The sequence below is a fragment of the Branchiostoma belcheri genome, unplaced genomic scaffold (genome assembly GCF_001625305.1).
Source record: "Branchiostoma belcheri isolate BF01 breed outbred unplaced genomic scaffold, Haploidv18h27 scaffold19, whole genome shotgun sequence".
Lineage (NCBI taxonomy): Eukaryota > Metazoa > Chordata > Leptocardii > Amphioxiformes > Branchiostomatidae > Branchiostoma > Branchiostoma belcheri.
This window is the reverse complement of record NW_017803379.1, coordinates 1180134-1202395: the sequence shown is the minus strand read 5'-3', so window position 1 is coordinate 1202395 and position 22262 is coordinate 1180134. Positions and strand designations below refer to the sequence as shown.

The 22262-nt window shown below is 42.4% G+C and overlaps 4 protein-coding genes across 5 annotated transcripts; 3 read left to right on the top strand and 1 right to left on the bottom strand.

Annotated features, from left to right (window-relative positions):
• The first annotated feature begins 1989 nt into the window (after positions 1–1989).
• Positions 1990–5120, top strand: LOC109468033 (glutamate--cysteine ligase regulatory subunit-like). Its single transcript, XM_019766244.1, has 4 exons — positions 1990–2489; positions 3221–3326; positions 3653–3772; positions 4226–5120. Exons 1-4 carry the CDS (start codon positions 2023–2025, stop codon positions 4388–4390), a joined length of 858 nt encoding a protein of 285 aa, XP_019621803.1. The 5' UTR covers positions 1990–2022; the 3' UTR covers positions 4391–5120.
• A 474-nt stretch (positions 5121–5594) lies between these two features.
• On the top strand, positions 5595–13001 carry LOC109467752. The gene is made up of 11 exons (XM_019765802.1): positions 5595–5699; positions 6310–6368; positions 6681–6782; positions 7226–7404; positions 7937–8046; positions 8312–8482; positions 8758–9507; positions 9646–9712; positions 9853–10585; positions 10904–10982; positions 11283–13001. Exons 2-11 carry the CDS (start codon positions 6318–6320, stop codon positions 11444–11446), a joined length of 2406 nt encoding a protein of 801 aa, XP_019621361.1. The 5' UTR covers positions 5595–5699; positions 6310–6317; the 3' UTR covers positions 11447–13001.
• Positions 13002–13996: 995 nt separating this feature from the next.
• Positions 13997–14819, top strand: LOC109468040. Its single transcript, XM_019766261.1, has one exon. The coding sequence runs from the start codon at positions 14025–14027 to the stop codon at positions 14787–14789; it is 765 nt and encodes a 254-aa protein (XP_019621820.1). The 5' UTR covers positions 13997–14024; the 3' UTR covers positions 14790–14819.
• Positions 14820–15446: 627 nt separating this feature from the next.
• Positions 15447–22248, bottom strand: LOC109468038 (prolyl 4-hydroxylase subunit alpha-3-like). 2 transcript variants are annotated; one of them, XM_019766260.1, is made up of 14 exons: positions 22054–22248; positions 20597–20747; positions 19851–19999; positions 19032–19414; positions 18801–18852; positions 18518–18666; positions 17900–18073; positions 17721–17788; positions 17414–17519; positions 17222–17275; positions 16945–17004; positions 16585–16653; positions 16256–16352; positions 15453–16000 (listed from the first exon to the last, which is right to left on the bottom strand). In XM_019766260.1, the coding sequence occupies exons 1-14, from the start codon at positions 22079–22081 to the stop codon at positions 15930–15932; spliced, it is 1611 nt and encodes a 536-aa protein (XP_019621819.1). In that variant the 5' UTR covers positions 22082–22248; the 3' UTR covers positions 15453–15929. The 2 variants fall into 2 exon arrangements, with proteins under 2 accessions (XP_019621818.1, XP_019621819.1); XM_019766259.1 differs by lacking the exon at positions 22054–22248 and having other exon boundaries at positions 15447–16000; positions 20597–20778.
• Positions 22249–22262: the final 14 nt, after the last annotated feature.

Here is a 22262-nt window from a genome sequence, read left to right as displayed (position 1 = left end):
CCTTCCGCCCTGGAGAGGCGAATCACATTACCAGATGGCCGAGAGGATCACTACGCCGTCATGTGACTAGAACCCAAATCTCGCAAAATCTCGCGAGATGTCGATGTCACGTGACCACCCAAACGAGAGTTGGGCTAATTAATATGCACACCTGGTCGACACCTGATATGACTGAGAGTGATAGTACCAGAACATATTCAACATTCAGCAATCCCAATCCAGTCGGCGAGCAACTGGTTGACACTGCATGTCGAAACAGACCACACTTCATGCAAACTCCAAGTACACATATGACGCAACGTTACACAACCTTCACTGGTTACATATGTCATTGATTAGTAGAAAAGTAAATTAGATAACATTTACGTCATTTTCGGCTTTAGGCTGAGCTGTTGAACGGCTCAAATGTACATCGAGACAAGTCAGGCAACTCACAACTAGTGGATGATAAAACTTTCTTCGATGTTCATTGACATTGGACAAGTACTGCGTGCGTTACGTCCGGCATCCAAGATCACCCAAGGACAAGACGATGATAAACTCGATGCAGTGGCTTAGTACCACCTACGGATATATTCTTCCAGTGGATGAGTGGATCAGCAGGCATTCATCTAACATCACATGGCAATCAGGACATCAACGGGCTTTCAGAATTTTGAATTGCCTCGGCGAAAGAGTCTGATGACCTGGCTTGATAGTCCACGAAGTCAATGCAGTGGCACTTGCACTGGTCTGGGCATTGTAAACTTGACTCTTCTATTAAACTTACACCGGATCTATATTTCATGATTAATGACTGCTATAAACTGTAAAAAAAAATTAAATTGCAAAGTACATGTACGAACGACGGCAATATCATCTATTCATTAGCAGCAAACTGGTCGTAGCGTGATCGTGGGCGACTTCATTTCCTGCCCGGGAGTCTCCTTGACATTTTGCGGCTCCCGAGCCAAGATTTGCTCGCTCTGCATCTGGTGGTATCGCAGGTGTGACGTGTGAATGGCTAGGAAAAATTGAAAACGCTACAGCTTATGTAGTCATATTTGTCCCAAACCTGCAAGATGTTGAGCAGTTATGTTATCACTCATTCACCACGCAAAACTAGCCCAAACTACTAGTAACTTGGTCCGCTTCTCGTGGGTCCACCTCCTGTACAGCCCTGAAGAACCCTTTAGTATAGCTTTGGGAGTTTTGTCCTGCATGTATTTTCTTGTTTGAGAGTGCGAATCATTGTGTCGTTATAACTGTTTTGCTCTCCCTTTCGCATTTTGGTGAATCTTCATGAGAAACAGATGAATCAAGGATGAATCTCAAAGCAAATCATAGGCAAGGCAGTAACGTTATTTATTCGCCAGAGGAGTGTCCAGTACTAAGCCACCGAAGGGTGGCTAATGGTGACTGTCTGGACTGTCTATGGATACGCCAAAAAACAGTTACTCAAGCAACTGGATATGATTTTGAAAACGTCAGACGTTTCAGCTAGTATCCACTAGCTTTCGTCAGTGTCTAATGGATACTCCCTGGCCAATTTGTTACTGTCTTTCGTGGTCACTGAAAGATCTGCTTGGATACTATCAAGGCCAAGGGTGTTTCATCTCCTTGAATGAATAGATCGAATCCTGTCGCATCAAGTTACACTTTCTCGCTCTGGNGGGGGGGGGGGGTCCCTTGGTTTTGTAATCATAAAATTGTGTTGTTGCCAGTTGGTTTACTCTCGGTGTAACACACCAGCTTTGCAGGCATGTGGTGCGGCGGCAGCTGGTTACAAAATATTATTCACACAGAGTGGCTTGTTACACCTAACCTTCAAACATCCAACCCTAAAACTATCTAGAACCTTCAAACACCTAACCCTAAAACTATCTAGTGATGATGCCGTACGATGATGCTGCTATCGTACTTCAGTGGCAGCGAGTTACACTCCACGATAGTTCTAATATTTTGTGCAAGAAGAACCTGATATTATAAACCTGTTCAGAGATTCTAAACTCAGTGTTTTATTTCCATCTGTAGGTTGCAACCATGTCGGCTGTACCAGTAGAAGAGATCGCCCGGCTCATGCTGTCCTCCACCAACAACCTCACCCTGCACACCGGCAACATCATCAACTGGAACCACCTCAAGCGCAAGACGTCCCAGAACGCCGGCGAGGAGGTTCTGGAGTGCCTGTCCGCCACGCTCAACGTCTGGAGCTCCACGGTCGACCCCTCGTGGATGAACGAGGAATCCAACAACGCCCTCGTCGTCACCAACCCCAACCAGATGGAGAGGATCACGGAGGACGAGCGCAGCAAACTGAAAGTCTCGGTGAAGATCTTCCTCCTGAAGTGGGATCCTGACCTGGTGGTGGAGGCTGTGGACCAAGTGTGTAATGAGTTAGACATAGGAGTTGTGGACTCTGTGTTGTTGGCACTTCCACCACTAGAGGCCGAGATGGGAGAGGAACTCACTGTGAACCACATTCTACCAATGTGGGAACCAATGGAAAGGTAAGCTACTGGTATATGAATATGTACAAGAACATAAGGCCACACCAAGTAAATTTTATGGATGACGTCCTTTGGAGACCTTAAATCTAATCGAGAGGGCGAAAAAAAAAACAAGAAGGGCCCTAAAAAACAAGATGCCTAGATAAGATAAGAAATATTGCACTGCTGACAGGACCGTCCTGTCTGTTAATAGTTCCAAGAACGGCACTGTTTTGGAGCTATTGACAGGATTTTTTTCAGTGTCATTTTTTTTGTTTTTTCATTTTTGTTTCCATTTTTTAACCAGGCACAGGCTTCCGGCGTTACTTGTTTCAATCTGACGATTTGCGGCACTGTTGGTCATATTTACAGGAAGCGGAATTTCTTGTTTTTTTTTCTAGGAACAGGCCAAAATCAATGCGCGCGCGGACGTCATCCATAAAATTTACTTGGTGTGGCCTAAGCAGTGTAAATAATGCTAGCCTCCATGTCATGATTGAAATTATTGCACAATTTTTCATGAGTCTGGCTTTTGCTGGTCATATTTGTAAACAAAGGAATCAAATGATGTCTTCAGTAAACTTTTATTTTGCATCATGAAAGTGTTGATGATGTGAAGAAATGGTCAAGAATTGTCATTTTTAGCTGGTAGTATGTTTGTGTTTGAATCTCTGATTTCATTTCATATTCAAATTTGGTAGATTTCTCTGCCAAAGTTTCTGAATGCTAATACTGTGGTCATATTTACTCAGGTTGTATGATGTGGAGCGTGTTTCGGCGATCGGGACATCAGACCTGGACAAGGAGATGCTTGAGCAGACCCACGGCATGGCCAGAGTCAAGCCTACTATCAACCAGGTAACAACAATGTTTATTCAAGTCATAATCTGGAAGTTAATTTGCACATATCACCAGCCTGGGTACCAGTGATACGTAGCCCGGGTACCAGACTACTTTAGTATTTTAGCTCCCGAGTCTTTATCCTCTCCATGTAAAGACTCGGGAGATGAAATAGGTCTGGTAACCAGGCTACTGTACATATCACTGCACACATCCATTCACTTAATAAAGCTTTAGGTCTCTCTTGAATGTTCAGCTTGGATGTTCTTTAATTACAGAATTTTGTGAATCATGAGATATTCTCCAGAGATGTGTAACCTAACCCCAATTCTGTTTCTCTTTAGGTGAATGTTGTTTCATGCTGTGTCATCCCACCTGAACTGACAGCCTTCGCGAAGGAGAATGACATCCAGCTCCTGACCCACAGTGACCCCAGGGACGTCCTTCCTACACCAACATTCCAGGTTAGACCATCCTACATTATAACTACATTATAACTTTATGATAGAGCATTTGCTGTGATGGCTGAGATATATTAATTTCAAAGTAGAAAAATAACATTTGCAAAGAAAATGCAAGTGCCGTTGGAATGGGTCAGTTTGCGGCACTTGAACCCCACTGTTACACAAGCTTTTATCCTTCACATGGTCTATCCCAACAAACCAGCCTGTCCAGTTCTGTCCTGCTACAAAATGTAACCCAACACTTCTACAGTACTAGTTACCATGGTTACAGATGGTCTAGGTCATTGACTTTATTTGTTTGGAGAAGAAGAGGAGGAATAACAAGAAACTTAGCAAAAACAATATGTTTTCCTTCTGCAAAGTTAAGCATAACATAACAAACAGTCTAGAAATGTCATCCATTTGAAGTGCTCCTGTACTCATGATATTTCTCTCCTACCTGCATCTGCACAGGAGATCCTGCGGGGCAGTAGTCATGACGACCATGTGGACGAATGGCAGCCGTTCTGGGTGCTGCGGTACACGGTCATGGTCAAGTGTCGCGGCGTCATCAAGGCCAAGGGGTACATCGTGAACGGGAGACGCCACGCCACCGACATGCCCCTGTCGGTCGCGTGATCCAGGCAAAAAGCCCGGCGTGTAATTTTTATCAAACAAGGAGATGGACAGAAGTGGTTTCTATAGTTAATAGTACATGTATAAAGAATATATGGTGTACAGGTAAAAAAGCAATTTTTTACCTTGGTGTTTGTTCGGGTGGATAGAGAATGATTGATGGATTTGTTACATATGGTTGATATTTCAGTATGAGGGAAATCAAATTGGTTCGAATTTGTTTTCTGTTCTTCCAAGCTTGTAATATATCTGGTAGCATGATTAATGGTGTTTGAAACGATACTATTAGTTACTTTGTTACAAAAAGTCCAACTTTTTAGATAGATGCCACTGGTTTTCAAGAATTATGTAATGTTACATGTATCATAACATGTTATGGTGTTATAACACAGTAACTAAATGTGGTAGGCATACTAGCTTGAATGATGGTGTTAGGGCTTCTGCATTTTAGGGTAGTTGAAAATGATGGGAAGAGGAGGGGGCATGGAAATTAGAATATGATTGACCATGAGAAAACTGGAGTCATTGTTGTATCATATGTGAATCATATGTAACTATATTAAATGCAGTAAAAGCAAATAAACTTTGTTGTCAAATACGTTGACCTAAAAGATTGGAATTATTCTGTAATTAACCTTTCCAGATCCCCTTGATGTGGAGAAAGTCTATGTTCTTTACCATCTTCTGTATCTACTATCTGTATGCCAAAAACATAATAAAAGGTGATCTTATACTAGTAATTGAAACAATGTTGACTGTTGTTTTCTCTACTGAGAATCAAAGTAAATCTATTATTCTTACCTACATTGTATCATTACAAGGTTTGTTTTGTATGTTTCAAATGTTCTACATTTTGTATTACCGGTAGTACACTTTTTCATCTCGTAATATATAATGTTAACCGCACAAGAATGAATATGGATGGTAGAAACATTGGATATGAATGACGGTAAGTCTACTTATCCAACTTGATAACTCCCGTCAGCATTTTGATTCAAATCTCAGCACACTACTCTCCATTTATGGGATCTTTTTTTTATGCCGTAAAAAACAAAACAGTGCAAAGGATAAAGCCTAAAAACACGCCAAAAATTAAGCCAAAACCCAAACCTCTGCTTGGAGCGTAAAGAAACCCTTGGTGCAATGCGGTGGCGCTCCTGGACGGTGATTGGTCTAAAGTTGCGTCATCGGGGTGTTAAATCACTAAGTCAGGAACGTACAGGTAACGTTGCTAAAGAAGTGAGTCAGCAGATCTGACGTGAGTCATTTCGCCTGTTTTCAGCCTGTTTCTTCCCTTGATTTTGGTGCAAAGGTTTGTAGACTGAGTTCCTTACTTGTGGGCATATCGCATGGTCGCGCATAACGTCTGGGGAAAGTAAAAAAGCGGAAGTAAACGTGACCATGGGAATGAGTGGGAGGGGGGCTGATAATTTGTGTAAGACCAGCAAGTTTCTCCCTTGTTCAGGTTCATGTGTTCTTCGGACATAATGTGTAGTGTACAGAAATTTGTATGGTTACACTTGTCCTTGAATTTGTCATGCAAATTGAAGTTAATACTAACATTTATAAGAAGTTTTGATTAGTCATTACCGATGTTAATGATCAATACATTGTACACATGTAACGTTATTGATTTTATTGTACATTGTTGGCTATATCATGATAGTTAAGTTGTGTGATTAAGGTTAAACCATCCAGTACATGTTAAGTGCTAAACCTGAAAAGTATACAGACTAGACACCTTATGAACAGTTTATAATTATAAATAATATTCCAGCTGGCACTTTGGGGTACTGCCATGTTTATATTCGCTCTGACATTTCCAGCTAAATTATAGCTGTCATAATCTTAGCACCTACTGGTTGCTTTTGAACCTTTATCATGTGGAAATGTTTTTGATGTTCTTTGTGTTAAACTTATAGAATTGGATATGGAGTCAGAAGAGAAGTTGTTCACACTGTATCTACTGTTCCTAATTTGGGTATGTTTTGTTCTACTTTATTTTTACCTAAAGTTTTTTGTAATCATTAATTCACATGTTTTATAGATATTTTGTTTAATTTTGCATAACCGGTAATATGTCCCGAGCTTTGCATTGCTCTGTACTTATTGCTATCTGCTGTGCTGGATTCACTAATGTAGATGGAAAAGAGTTCTCCACTTTTCTTATGTACAAATGTATCTGACAAAATTCTTCAGCCATTGTCCAGTAAAAGCGCTCCTTATCATAAATATGTGCAAGCTAGACCCCTACCATTGTGTGAGTAAGGTGTTAATAAATTTCTCCCACTAGCTGCACGTGTCAGCTCGGCATCCGTGTGCAGAAGATGAGAAGTTGGAGGGAGGAGAGTGTCGGCCATGTCCTGTGTGCCTGGATGGACAGCAGCTCAGTACAGTAGGAATTATAGATAATTTTCCTACTCTCCTTCATTTGCCAATTGCTTAGAAGAACTGGCAAGTAAAGAATGTTTTGAATTTTCTAATTGCTTTCCTAATTTTCTGCCAAGGGATTGTGATATGTGTTGTGTCAGTAAAAGCAGTACACACGAAATGGTTCTCAGCCTATATATAACGTAACAGTTATATATCCAGTATTGGACACAGGATGGAGTGTGTGCATGTATCAGTGTGTTTTTTAATTTAATTCCTAATTTTGTGTTATAGTTACAGACTACTGAATAATTAGACACAGAATGGTCCCTCAGTGTGTGCATGAATTAGTGTGTTTGTGTGTGTGTCTAATGATACTCCATATATCCAAGCCTTAGTGTGGTCTATATGTCATGAGACTGACTTCTATTCCTCCAACATTGTCAATATATCACCTGTGATACTCAGGTGTGTGGTTACGGTGCCGGGGCTGGTGCAGAGTGTGTTTCCTGCCCTCCAGATCACTACTCCAACACGGACTCCAACCACAGGTGCACACCCTGCACCAACTGTACCGCCCTCAACGCTGAATACAGGCAGCTGTGTTCACCTGGAACAGCTGCAGTGTGTGGCACCTGTCTACCTGGGTAGGTTGCTTGCAAACTACAGGTGTCAATGAAGTGGTGTCCATGGAAATGGTTATTGCTCTTTGATGTATGATGATATTAATTGTCACATGGAAAAATCATGCCATGTTGTGAAACCCTCAAAATTGCACATGACCACTTTATAGAACTATTGAACTTGTGACAATTTGAAAATTCTTCCATTTCATAACATAGATATTTTCAAGGTTTGACACATGTTGTATTATTTATGTGGTTAGGCAGTAGGGAAAATGCTGAACATAAGATACTGGATATTACATATGACCTTTGTAATATGTTCTGAAGTAATATTGTTCTGTGATATCTGAAGACTGATTTAGCTTTGAGTCTGACATATTTCAATACTTTCAATCCTTTTCACAGACATTTTTCTCAGTGTTTTACATACTATATATTAAAGCTTCACATTATTTTCTCCTATTGTAAATCGTTTGCTGCTCAGAACTAATAATGTGTGTCTGTTTGGTAAAATCCTTGACAAAGAAACTGTTGTGTTTTTTGTGCTATGTAGACATGCTGAGACATTTAAACACTGCCATCCCTGTGCTGTCATTCCTAACAACCTGAACTGTAGACAGTGGCTTGCAGATCAAATGGCACAGAAAACCACACCTCCACCAGGTTTGTATGTTATACTACAGCTGCCAGGCTCAGGATTCAACCGTGTTTACTGCTCTCAAATTTACGGTTATCCGAGATTTAACAAATCATCTCATTGTTACTGACACTTGATTGTTACATGTAGGATTACACAATAATCATTTTAGTTATGTATCATTAAAAGTACAAATGTAATGTCATAATCAACATTTGCATGAATATCCCAAATAACCAATGATGAAATGAAATCTGTCAAAATTAATTCTGACACTTTTGTTCTCTTTAGGTTCAGAGGCTAATGATAAGAACAAGTCTGTCGTGATCCCTGTGGTGTCTAGTGGAGTAGTTTTTGTCCTTTGTGTTGGTGGAGTGATAGTTTTCATCATAATTGCAAAGAAGTGGAAATGTTCCTCCTGTAAATCAACAAAAAGAAAGAACCGAGCTCCAGCAAGTTCAGGTAAATGTAGTTTGTTTTTTTTTTTTTTGAAAGGAGATGATATATACTAGTAATCTTTTGGAAGTGAACACTAAATGCTATACCTGTTTTTTATGTTATTATCTGAGGTATGCAAATGTACACAATACTTAAGTGCTTATGTATAGAAATGAAACATTTTAACCTTTTATATTGTAATTCAAGCTAAAAAGTAATGTGATGAATTTGCTGATCCTGTGATGAATTTGCTGATGTTTCACATTCTCTCATATAATATCATATCTGCCCTACTACAGCACCAGAGGAGCACACTCTCCTACCACTGGAACGCCCCAAGCAGCCATCCATCCCAGACCAGCCTACACCATACACAGATGACCCCTCTGTGACCAGCAACAGTGCCAATGGTCATATTGCTTCTTTATCACATGGCGATGACTCTAACAACTCATTAGCCGATCGGACTTTGACCAATAGAAACATTACACCTGGACATGTAGCCAATGGGAATATCCCATCTGCTCATATGGCCAATGGGAACCTTCCATCTGCTCCCATGGCCAATGGGAACCTTCCATCTACCCACATGGCCAATGGGAACCTTCCATCTGCTCCCATGGCCAATGGGAACCTTCCATCTACCCACATGGCCAATGGGAACCTTCCATCTACCCACATGGCCAATGGGAACCTTCCATCTGCTCCCATGGCCAATGGGAACCTTCCATCTACCCACATGGCCAATGGGAACCTTCCATCTGCCCATATGGCCAATGGGAACCTTCCATCTACCCACATGGCCAATGGGAACCTTCCATCTGCTCCCATGGCCAATGGGAACATCCCATCTGCTCCCATGGCCAATGGGAACCTTCCATCTACCCACATGGCCAATGGGAACCTTCCATCTGCTCCCATGGCCAATGGAAACATCCCATCTGCTCCCATGGCCAATGGTGCTGTTACACGGAAATTTCCCATCAGAACCCATCCGGGACAGACACAGATTGGAGATACCCTTCCCAAGTCTGAGGCTCCTTCTGAAGGTCTGTAGCATGAATATCTCAGAACTATTGATTATGATAAAAAGCTTTGGAGGAATTATTTTGTGGGAGATACTGTTGCAGCATTAGGACATCTTTTTAACTGTTATCTCTAAAAGTTTCTTCTTATATTTTCTGCAGTTGCAGAGATGGTCGAGACAGAGAATTTACAAGGAGCAGAGCCTTACACATCTCTATCACCTGTAAGGTAAGGGCTACATGACATATCAAATTCTTTTGTATACAACAGATTCAAACCTTTTAAGAAGAAACTCTGTTGAAAGTCATGCTAACAAAATGGTGACTTATGATACATACGTTATACAATTGTCATTTTTACTTACCCAGGACCTCGCAGCAAAGTGAGGTATCAGTTGCTCCCAATCCCTCACCCCTGACCTCAGTGTCATCATCACCCATGGTTACAGCAACACCCGGCAACCGTCAGCACAGCTCCTCCCCCGTCTTAGCCAACCATGGCATCCCAGCATTCCCCAACATGCCATACGGGCTCCAGAACTACCACAGTGGGGAGACGTGGCCAATCAGGGACCAGGAAATGCCAGAACGACCACCGTATGAGGGAGCATCCTTCCTTCCAACCAGTGCCCAGAACATCGCATCCTGGAGCCTCCTGCAGGGGGGGACCTCATCAAGAGCTCCACCAGATGATACCATCAACCCATCCCCAAGTCTAACTGGCACAGTTTCTGACAGCAGTGATATGGAGGACCTTTATCACAGTCATCCCTCTGCTACAGATTTCTCATCGGTAAACATGCAGGATGTATCACCAAAAAGTCTGCTACGTGAGTGGAGTACGGGTCCCCTGCCGGAAGCTGACGGTGCTCTATCCACCGACTCTGACCAATCAGAAGAAGACGAGCCTAGGCGCACTGTGAGACGTCTTCTGGATGGTGACAGTTTCCTCTCAAACATTGGAGGAGACCGCTTTGACAGGGGGAGGGAGCTCAGCATCGACCAATCAAGAGAGGCCTCAGGACAAGATACAAGTCCCGGGGGGACACAGAGGGATGATGGCAGGAACAGGGCGGCAGGAGCACTGGCTGTGAACAGGCCGGTAAGTTCACTTCAGCTTTCAATGCAATGTTTGATGAGTAAACCCAACTGGTAAAGGGGATAGGGAAAGAGGGGTTTGGGACAGAAAGGTACAGGGTTGAGATAGATTGGACATTGTTAAAGTTTATTATCGTGTTTCTCATCAATAATTACAGTATACATCCTTCCCTTTTCTCTTTCCTATCTTTCTTGATATTGGCCTTCACTTACTCACTGACTCACCATCCTGTTTAGCATCAGTTGTTCGGCTTGTTCCCCATCTTCCGAGGGTTAGACTTGCAAAATTCCCTGATACAGTTGACCACCATTTATTTTACAGGAACCACAGCAAAGCAACAGGCAGATGATTATCGATGAGTTGAAAGAGTTGATGGACAAGGCTTCCAAGTTGACGACAGGTACGTTACACACATTTTTACAGTAGTACATGTACCAGACTTATAATTACATACATCTTGTGACTTCCAGATCTCTAATGTCTGCCACTCTTTGGTACATTTGCATATATGTAGCATGAAAGTTTTGATGAAACAAATTTTATTAGATATCTGAAGCATTTATACTAGTATCTAATAAAACAAACAACTTTTATTTTATAATATAAGAATGGCACAAGAAAAAAGGGAATATATATTACCCAATAGATGCATAGTGGTTATCTAATGTCATTACCTATCCATTGTCCTTTTTTTCTTCAGGAGTGACAGTTGGAGACTTGGATCACAACATATGGGAGGCCCTTGCACTGTTTCTGAACCCTGAGCCGAACTCTCCCGGTGTGAAAACATTGCGTCACTTTGCCCGCGAGTTCCAGATCGAGGAAACGTCATCAGGAACTGTCATGGGCTCTCTGATGTACTAATGCAGCTGGAAGTTACTTTACATACAGTACCTGAAGTTATACAGGCTTTGTTTAAGATTAATAGGTTAGATGCAGTGAAAAAACTGTGCCAAGATATCATTGACCAGAGTAAACAAAACACTCGTTCAGGACAATGAGATTGAACAATTGTGACACATAAAAGATAGTAGCTTGAGTACCATCCTGGTTAGTTGACATCTGCTCCCGCAGTCGCTCCCACCACCCAGCGACTGTGGGAGCGGAGGTAAACTAACCAGGATGGTACCCAGGCTAAAGAGATAGCACTAACATGAAAATGAAATATTGCTTTTGTTTGCCAAGAACTGAATAATGATAAGTAATGCATTTAGTGGAGGATATTTCCTAATAATGATAATAGCTTGGTCATACAACAAAAGATGGTAACACATTCAAGGAATTGGTCAAAAATTTTATGATGCATTGGAACAATGATATTGTGTATTAAACTTCTCTATTTGTCAGACTGACAAGTGCACTATTCTACCACGACTGATGGTAAAGTAGTAATAATTTGGTTGATGAAGGTACCCATAGTTGTTAATAACCTCCTTGTAATTCCTGTGCCGGAAGCACTTGTGAACCTTGTCAGTGGAAGATAGGAATCTATTTTCCTACTTTTTTAATTGCTTATTAGAAAAATGTAGTCTTGGAAAGACACTTGTTGAATATTTGAAACTTGAGACCTTTCTAGTTGTGCATTTTCAAGAACTTGTTCTTTATTATTCAGTTTCTGTACCAAATTGGGTATGATCCTGTTTGTTGCATTGAAGTAGAATTATGGTACACAAGTTGCAAGGGCATCTGCTATAGGTGTGCTGGCAATTAAATGAGTTCTTGCTGGCCATATGAATAATAGGCTTGCTGAAGGTATGCCTTTGTGAGAAATGACATGTTATTGATAATGAAAAGGTACAGCTGCACAAAACTATGTACCACATGTATCTCAGGATTATGAGAGAACAAAGATATAGTAACAATATAGAAACAGTATCTCAGTGATGAATACATGTGGATATGCAGATTGCTATATGTATATTTAAGGTCAGTGAATCTCCAGTTGACATGTTTAAATTGAAACTAATAATTATTGTTGTAATTCTGTGCTAGTACAAGATCTCAATTTTGAATTGTCTATGTTAATAGAAGAGCAATATTGTGAATCATTATCAGTGCCAATCTTGCTTATTGATTGTCTAATGATTGAACATTCTGTAAAAATAGTGCCTAGGTAAATCTGGCGGTGGGTCCAGTTCTGTGGTAAAACAGCACTCCTAAACCTTTTCCTAAAGGTTTTTCCACCATTGTTGACACTAGGATGCCTGTTTCATGATGCAGGTGTAAGCATAGCTCATATGAGCAATAAAGTTCATATATATGTCGGAGCAAATACATGCATATGTTTATCACATATTTTATGCTTCTCCCTGCCGTCTGACCCCGTAAAAAAAGAGAATTTTATGATACAGCAAAATGTATGTGCCTGTGATATCAGATCTTCATCTTCATTCAGTTTCTAGGGTTGGGTTAAATTTAAAATGCCATGGTTAGTTGCCATGTTTATGTTGTCAGCATATTTGCTGATGCATATTTCAGACTTTGCAAAACCATTAAAAGTGATCTTTACAAATATGATGAATGTAAATCAATTTCTTAACTCCATATTGCGCAAAGCAATTTGGGGGATGGCGATGTTCGAAAGACGTTCTGGAACGTCACTTACGTCACTGTGGAACGTCACCGTCATCTAGAGATGTGGAAAAGTAAACAAACCGAATACGGCGGAGAGAGCAGTGATCGGAAAAGTGTTCCGAGACTTTCAGAAATCTTTTCACGTTATTCGTTCCGCAAAGATCGTCAAGATGGGATGCAATTCATCCAAGACCAAGATTAGGCCATTAGATATGCCTCTACCCCAGAATACGTCCTGGTAAGTGAAACAACATGACCAACACAGTTCTCCAAGTGTTACATCCACTATCACGAAATCACAACAACTTAGACTGAAGTTTATACGCGTGGACGTTGGGACCATTTTGGAAACTTCTCAAAAAAGTTGCCAGGTATACTGTACACAATGCTAAGGAAATATAAAAAGAAGGAAAAACGCTGGTATTTTTATATTAGATTAGATTTTTATTGCTTCTAAACTTTTGGGAATTGGGGTTGGTCAAGGCCTGCGATAGTCCGATTACTCTTTGCTCATCAGAACTATGATTTAGTTCTGTTGTATAGCCTCTATTTTCATCTAGCTGTTTCTCTAACTATATCACGCTAGATATAACAAAAAGTTTAACTTGAAAAAAATATCCTCCTTATTCCACCATGTTTATTCTTCAATAAACAAGACGTAGGATGTTTCTTGAAGTTTTGCACACGCACAAGTCAACTGAGTTCAGGGTCTTTCTCTGAATGCAGGATTGGTGCCAAAGTCAAAGGACAGGCGAGAAAACTTCGGAGGAAGTTGATGAAGTGTTTCCAGAAAGACCAGAAGAAGTCAAAGAAAGAGACGGAGACAGCCGAATCAAACGTCCGGGTTACGGCAGAGCCTGACGCGTACATGTTTGTTCCCACCACGACCACGTTCCAGAACGTGCACACCGATGTGGTGAAACTGATCATCCTGATCATCGCCCTCGCACGGCTTCTGGAGTTCTTATTCGGGATCAACTTCCACAAATTGTCTAACCGTGAGTACAGGCCGGTCCAGAGGGTCTCAAGATTCCGGGACTTGGCGAAATACCCGTACGAGGAGCCGAGCCGGACCCGCCGGGCCTCCCACACTCCGCCTGCGCGCCAGCTCGCCGTTCTGCCGCCTCCGCCTTCTTACAGGCAGACGGCGTTCGTCAAGAAGACGAGAGAAGAAATCCTAGTGGAGAAGAACCTGTCAGTGGTAGGGTACGACCGCGACAGGGTGGCCACTGACGGCAACTGCTTCTTTGAAGCAGCGGCCAGGCAACTCGGTAGAGGAGACCCACGTGTCGTCACCACCGCCCAACAACTCCGGCAGGACCTTGTCCGCTACATCCGCGCTCACGCAGAAAAGTACTCCATCGCCGTGCCGGGCGGGCTCTGGGCGTTCCACCGGGAGTTGGACGACCTGTCCCGGCCGGGCCACTGGTGCATGGACCTGGGAGACACCGTGCCGATCGCTCTCGCAAACTTCACCTCCAGGGAGGTCAACCTGGTCACGAGCATCCCCGCCATGCCGGTCATCACGCTCGAACCAGACGGCGAGGAGTACGGCTCCCCTCTGGTCTTGGCGTACCTCAACACGCCGGGAGGGGAGCACTACGATGCCGTGAAGAGGAAGAGGAGTGACTAGACTGAAGACTGAATCGTGAGGACTGTGGATCAGTTTTAATACGATGTTAGGGAGGGGAGGAGTTATACTCCGATGGGTGGAAGAGTCTCAAAGTGGCGACAGGAAGACGGCGCTCGGAAAACTGTCCCAGTCAGCCGCAATGTTATACCCGGAATGGGAGTGAGTTAACAGGAGTGTGAATCGGTCGTTGTGTGGCCATATGCCGTCAGGAAGAAAAGGAAGATAGTACGTACTGTACTCCTCCGTAGGGATACTCAACCCAACCCAACCCAAGGATAAAACGTCCTTGATGGGACGTTGTTCATTTTCAAGAGTGCTGCTACAGAATGGAGACCGGTCACAGCATGGCGTCAGGAAAAGTAACCGAAGAGGATCCAGAGAGTATCAGCCACAATATGCCGTTAGCAAATATGAGTCCTGTTCTGAGGCGATGTTCTGAATTGTCGAGTAGTATTGCCCCGGAGTGTGAATTTGTCGTCGCGATATGTCCCCGCGATCAGGGATAAGGTGTACCGCGAACAGGGATGAGGTGTGCTAATCTAGCTGGATTGCACATGTATATATAACTGATATTCGCCGATGATATTCAAGATTTTAAAAGAACAAGGCTACGAAATGTATGGTGCATATTTGTATTGTTTCAGTTTTCATGACTCGCTATATGTCTATAACATCCATTTTCCTACGGGGATGCCTCTTTCTTGTGCGACATACAGTTCTTTTAATATCAGGTGCAATTTGTAAATATACTCATCCCCCTGATTTGTTATCATCAATACTTCATCATTAAATTCTCAGAAACAAAAGTTACTCTTCTAGTCTTATTTTTCATCTTTCCATCTCGCAACAACTTGAATAACCGTTTCCACTTCAAATGAAATTAAGTAACATTTCTTTCAAACTATTCTCCTAAATCTTTATATCTGTTTGTCAGCAACATAAGTGCATTGCAGCCTGTGACCTTCATAATCGTTTAAGGGAGTTTCATCTTTCACCCTGGCTGACTTGCACTTGTATCTAAACACCGACGCTCAAACTACGTACAAAACTTGTGCAACTAGTTAGTCAGGTGGTTTATTCCAGTGTGCTCTTATAACCTGTGCGGTACCCTGTGCTGTCAGTGCCGGGTTGACTACAAACCTACGCGTCTGGTGTGAGACCACATGGCCGCCGGAACTCGTTCCCATGCTCGCGTATCCACTTGTTGGCGACTGGAAAGAAAATATAACATCAGATATATTCTGGACATTCAAATCCAAACTCTTTAGAATACGTTATGCTGTTTTAAGCATCGACAGTATCACAATATGCAGAATAGGTTGTTCTTGGGTCTTGACGCCTTTAGCGGTAATAGTTTTTGTTCGCTGAAACATTAAGCAATATTTGATGTGGTAAGGCTGGGCAGCTAACTCCTAAAATGGTTGTTTTGGTAAAATTCTGAATATAAAAAAATGATCTTATCTTACTCCATTTGGATCCTATGAGTACTGGACAGCCGGCGTGTAGAGAGTTGGGGACCACAGCTCCTGATCTCTCCATACTCCAGAACACTGCTGCACTGTTCTGTGTACAACGGGTAAAAACATGTAACGTTACGGTATGATGCGATTGAGGAACCTCTATTCTTGCATTTCAATGTAAGCTCAAGAAAAAAATCTTAAAATCAATACAAAATAAGAAAAGCATGTAAAACAGGAATGAAAATGAAGCTTTCGTAACTTGTGCTCGTGGTTCATGTATACAAACAAACAAACAAACAAACAAACAAACAACAGTCACTTAAAGACGGACAAACCCTGATAACTGGCACGGCGATGTCAACATTGGGGAAAACTGTGGACCCGCCGGCATCCACATCACTTAACTGGAAACACACAAAAATCAACTTTAACGTTACGACCAGGAGTCTGCTTTTGTTTTTTTTCCAAACACGTGTTCCGTGAAGCCTTTATTACTGTTTTACAAAACATTATTTTACTCCGTCTAACACTTAAAATGCATTGCACCGTGGCATATGATGTCCAAGCGTCGTTTTTGACTGGAGTCTTGACATTTGTACTTTTAGCACTAGTGCAACAATGGTTTCATATGTAGATCTCTAATACATGCATGTAGCACTGTATAAAAATGAATGAGTCAACTGTACAGAACTTACATATAACAGGAAGGTGACGACTCTGTTACCGTTGTGTATGTGGTGTGTAATATGAGCACCCTGCAAAAATTGCATATATCAGTCAAATCACATTTGATATATCACCACATTTGGTATGTACGAGTCAACAACGCCATATCATGATAAAAAAGTTCACAAATACAAGCCATTTCTGTTTTATGGGAGAGTAAAAACAACAAATCAGATGTAGGTGCGAAAATATGAAAATCCATGCTGTTCTAAGACTTAAACCCTTAAGATTTATTATGCAACGTACCTCAAAGTAATCCGTATGGGGGACGTATTGACCTCCGAGCCCGTAATTTACAACCTATAGAAACAAGAAAAATTCTCACGTTTTCTTTAATTCAACGTATCAATGTTACTGTGAATGGCATTGTGGCCGATACATATCTATCTTAAGAAAGTTACATATTTGATGACGTTTAAAGTTACAATAGTCTGTTACCTGGAAAGCTTCAGCAGTCCCCTCTTCCGTACTGAGGCCGGTGGCGTAGTCCACCCTGCGGCTCAGCCTCGCAACTACAGGGTCGTCATAGTCAAAATGCCAGGCACTACAAGGGTATGTTTAAAACGTGCAACAAAGATATGTCGTCATACATTGTCACGGATTTCGTCATTAGGAATACGTGTTGACACTACTCACTCTAGTTCAAGGTCCTCTCTAGCCACGTGAAAATACAGTTAGCGGACTCATCGAAAATAATTTACTGTTTTCGAGGCATATGGCCTTAATTTGCTTCGAATTCACTCACGTTTCGCTGACTCTGTTTAATATGACTGCATCTCCCCCATCGTCTGCAACCACCACCGATCTTTGGAACTAGAAAACAAAGGATGGTGTTGTCATAAGTAACACAACCGTGTGCTACTCTAACTGATTTGGCTCGAAGTGTCACTTGTGCCGAAGATGGAGCTAAAACAGAAACGGTACCTTTGGAATGGCCATTTCCCGCATCCGGGCAGCCTCGCTTTCGGAGATGATGTCATGGAACAGGTGGATGACGGGATTGGTCTCGTGCAGGACCTCCATCTTGATCGGGCCGAGGTAGAAGTACGGGCTGGGGCGGAAGTACCGACAGCTGACAGACGCACGGGGGGCTCGATTCTGGAAGATGATTGGATAAAGAACGTTATCGTGACGTCATCCGCCGCCATATTGGTGTCCCATCTGCATTTAAAAGTTGGATCGGACTTCAAACGTTTTTTGACCTTTCGGAGATCTCTCCACACTTGTACTCTGTACGTGTCCAAATATCAAACACCAGTAGATTCTGTGGAATATTCAGAAGCTTGTCGATAAGACACTAAGACACTAATGTACATGTGCTCCTGAGTCACGATTCACGGAAATAACACCAACATGGCGACCAGTCTTCCATGCTACAACGCTACCTGTATTGGTTGATGTGACAGTCTTATAAGATAACGCAAGTGTGTATCTAAAGCAGCTTTAGATTATTTCCGTGTAAGATTTGTCTAATAAAACTTAATGTTTTTGGTCTTTGTAATGGACGAAAGCAATAAGAAGATAACAAAAGAGCCCCCGTACCTGTCGCACCCCGGCCCGGCAGAGTTCCTCGTACTTCTCGATGCCCTCCCAGTCGTCAGGTCGCTGTAACTGCCACACGTAGCTGCCTTGTAGGTTAGCGTAGTACTCCTCGTCAGCAATCCGCGACTTAGAGTAGGGGTTGGTGGGATCTAGAGACAAGACAGCATGGTTCAGATAAAATATGAATTGGCATTCGTACTTTTTCCAACACAACCGCCTGTCAATAAGCATGGCTGTGAATGCGATGAAAAATGTGTCTTTGTGTATTTTATTTCTTACTTACCTATTCTATAGGATTCTGAGAACAGTTCAAGGGCCCCGCGATGGTTTCTAAGCTGTAACAAAGTAAAAGTGTTATTAGTTTCAATAACATTTTAACTTCCAAAAGTACAATAGTATTAGACGTTTCTCTACAAAACTGACTAAAATTTCCACTCATCTTCTGAATTATAAATAACTTTTAATACCAACGAATTGTGATTGAAAACTGTGGAACGAAAGGGGGCATTTTTACCTTTGAATACGTATCTGCTAGTCTCTCTAGAACATCTCTCTTGTCCGGGCACAAGTCGCACTCGTTTGCGTTCATGATCGCCAAGGTTTGGTTCAACCACAGAGCGGCGTGATAGTAGTCGTTATGCGACTGGGCAACGATCCCGAAATAGAAGACGTCCAGAATACTGAGCTTGAGCGGTAACGTCCTGTTTTTCATCTCGGACACGTTGACGTCACGGCACGCCTCCGTGTCGTTCGCGCGGCACTGCATGACGATTTCTCCGTCGATGATTCTGCGCATGTCCAGGTTGTAGACGTCCTGAAGCCTCATCAGCGCAAGCGCACATCCCTCCAGATCGGCAAGACTGGGGAGCCGCAACTCGTTATACATGTCACCAAATACTGCGGGGAAGAAAAGGAACAGAAAACGTTTCACGGCAAGATCACAAGACAAACAAACCAACACGTACACAAACTGATCATGACAAAATTGCCGTGTCTTGATTGAAGTGGGGAAAGACAAGTCGAATATTAGAAATCGAAAGAAAATTACAAGTAGTATTGGACAGCGTTTTATTCTTTCTTTCCACTTAATCAAACTTGACCACACACTTTCATCCGATGCAACCAGTGACATGTTCGTTGCGTCACCCCATGCCACTTATTTTACAACCAAGGTGCTGGTGCATCAAGGAAAACCAACGCAACACAAGATCAGCACAACTACAGTACTTCACAGTACGTCAGAATGAAAGAATGGATGTAAAACAGTTTTCCATCTATGCAAGCACACCGACCAACGCCCTCCTCTCAAGGTCTACATGGACATATGCATCACCTTCTTGCGGCCGAGGTAGAGTTTTGATGGCGTTGGCCCACTCCTGGTTCAGACGTTTGATGAGAAGGTAGGCGCCGATCGGGTTGTGGACGAGACTGTTCTGGTTCACCTGGGTCGGGTCTGACAGCCATGCAGCGCCCTCTGCTAACCTTGGAGAAAATGCAGTCATTAAAACTTGTTAGTCTAACCTTACCATCAACAAATCAAATCAAAACGTACTCTTGTTCAATTGCAACATATACTGGTAACATATCCCTAGCTAGCTGTTCTTCGTAGTCACTTTTCAGCACTAACCTCACTGGGTAAAAAAATCATTTGTGTATTACAGTCCACACAGAAATATTTAGCAATCACTCGCGAAGTTGCCAAATATTTAAAATTAAACTGGAGAACAAACTAATCTGTACTTGTTTATAAACACAAACAAAACCATACACACTGTAGTAATTAACTAGAGTTTACTCTCCTACGACACAACCTAAGAGTTGTATTCACTTGACAATTTGAAATATGAGAGACCAATAAATATGCAAAATGTCCACATGCCAAGGAATGTCCACAAACCCGAAAACTTGTCCAGTTTGTTTATTGTTTATTACGACTAACCAGATCCCACGTTAAAAAAGCAAATACATGTAATGAAGTGGTTTTATCTTATCTATATGAACAAAGAGTTTGAATTTAAAGCTCTCTGATATAAACAAGGCAGTATTGAATACTGTACAGACACAGTATATTGTTCGTACCTGTGCAGTTCTTGCGGCACCAGCCCTCCCAGTCTGACGTAATTTCTGACGGCCGCAGCCATGTCTTCCTCCACCCGTACCAGACTCTCCATGTGGACGGTAGCGGAGAAGTAGTCCCCGGCCGCTAACGCCACAAAGGAGGCGGCAAGAACTACCGAAGAGACGGAGAAACGCACGGACATGTTTGAAAGGTACGACACAATATTACTTGGTGTACGGAACAAACCAAGAAAGATCGTGTAGGGGGGTGGGGGTGCAGTACTAGTAAATAGCATTGAATCGGCACAAGAAAAAACTTCAATTTCGCACGCGGGCGACAGAGGAAACAAGTGCTCGACCAGGTGACCTAAAATAAACTTGCAAATTATTTATCCCCCTCGAAACTCCTTAATGGTCCGTCCCTTATTAATCTTTCACCATATAAAGACTAACGTTAAATACATTAATCAGCGCACCCACCTGTAAAAAAAGATATCGGGCAATTCATAAGTTGGCGGAAACAATTGGATTAAAAAGGATTAAAATGGAAAGGGGATTTTAACGGGGGCTAGGAGCTAGATAATCGATAACCCACAGTCCAAACTTCACCGAACTTAAAACCAGGCCAGAGTCCATGCTTCAAACCATTTGTACTCGTAAAAGGTCGTAAAACTAGGTCAGTTCTTAACGAGGCATTATTGTCATATTGAATCTAGCTGCGTCACATAAGTGTGGTCGCTATATATATAAAACTGGGTAAACCATGCGAACTGGATAGCCTCTACCTGGCTTCGGGAAGCGGCTGAAAAGGGTGGAAGCCTGGAAGAGGCTACAAACTGTAAACTGATGAGAGTCAGCGGGGGTGCTTCTGATATGCAGATTTCTGGAATAACGGATGGTCCCTTGTTGGTGAGGCTTTTTTTTACCATCCCGATTTCTCAGTCTTCGCTAAGTAATCAGTTCCATGTGGGGCAGGGGGCCACTCAAGGGCACATAAAAGACGACTGAACACTGAGAGGCCGCGCAGATCATGTCTTGAGTAAAGGTAGTTCATTTTCATTATAGTTCAAAGGCATCACTTAAGTTAAATGGTTCTATACGTTACCAAGCAGTCGCTGAGAGGTCTGTCTAACTAAACTGTAGGAAACCCTGTGGATAAACATGTAGGCTTTGTCGTGCTGTCCCTGCTGACCCATATGTTCTTGTTGTTGTGTTCCGTTACTTCCGTACAAATCCAAAGAGAAACGAACAGAGGAAGCGATAACTCTAGAAATGGGGAAGTCTTATGTCGGGGAGTCAGCGATTGAAGGAAGATATAAATTAAACAGGCAAGCAAGACTATTCTTATCTTTACAACGGCAAAACAAACGCCCCCCCCCTCGTCTGGCACGGATTCATGGAAGATTCTCCACGAAGTAAATACTACATCTGACTCGCAAAGTTATAGACGTAAGTTACGGTCAAGGTGTTGTACTTACCTACTATAGCAGTACACGTGGACAACATAGTTCCATGCCTGGTTCACACGACACGGGCAAACATCTGAAGGCTGGGTGGAAGGGTACTGTGGTAGTGTAGCACAGCTCGGGAACCGTGGAGTTGGACACGTATCCCAAATTAACCCGGGGTTAACCAAAATCTATCACCGCAGGAGGAGGAAGGGTCGCAACGACGTGTAAACTAACAA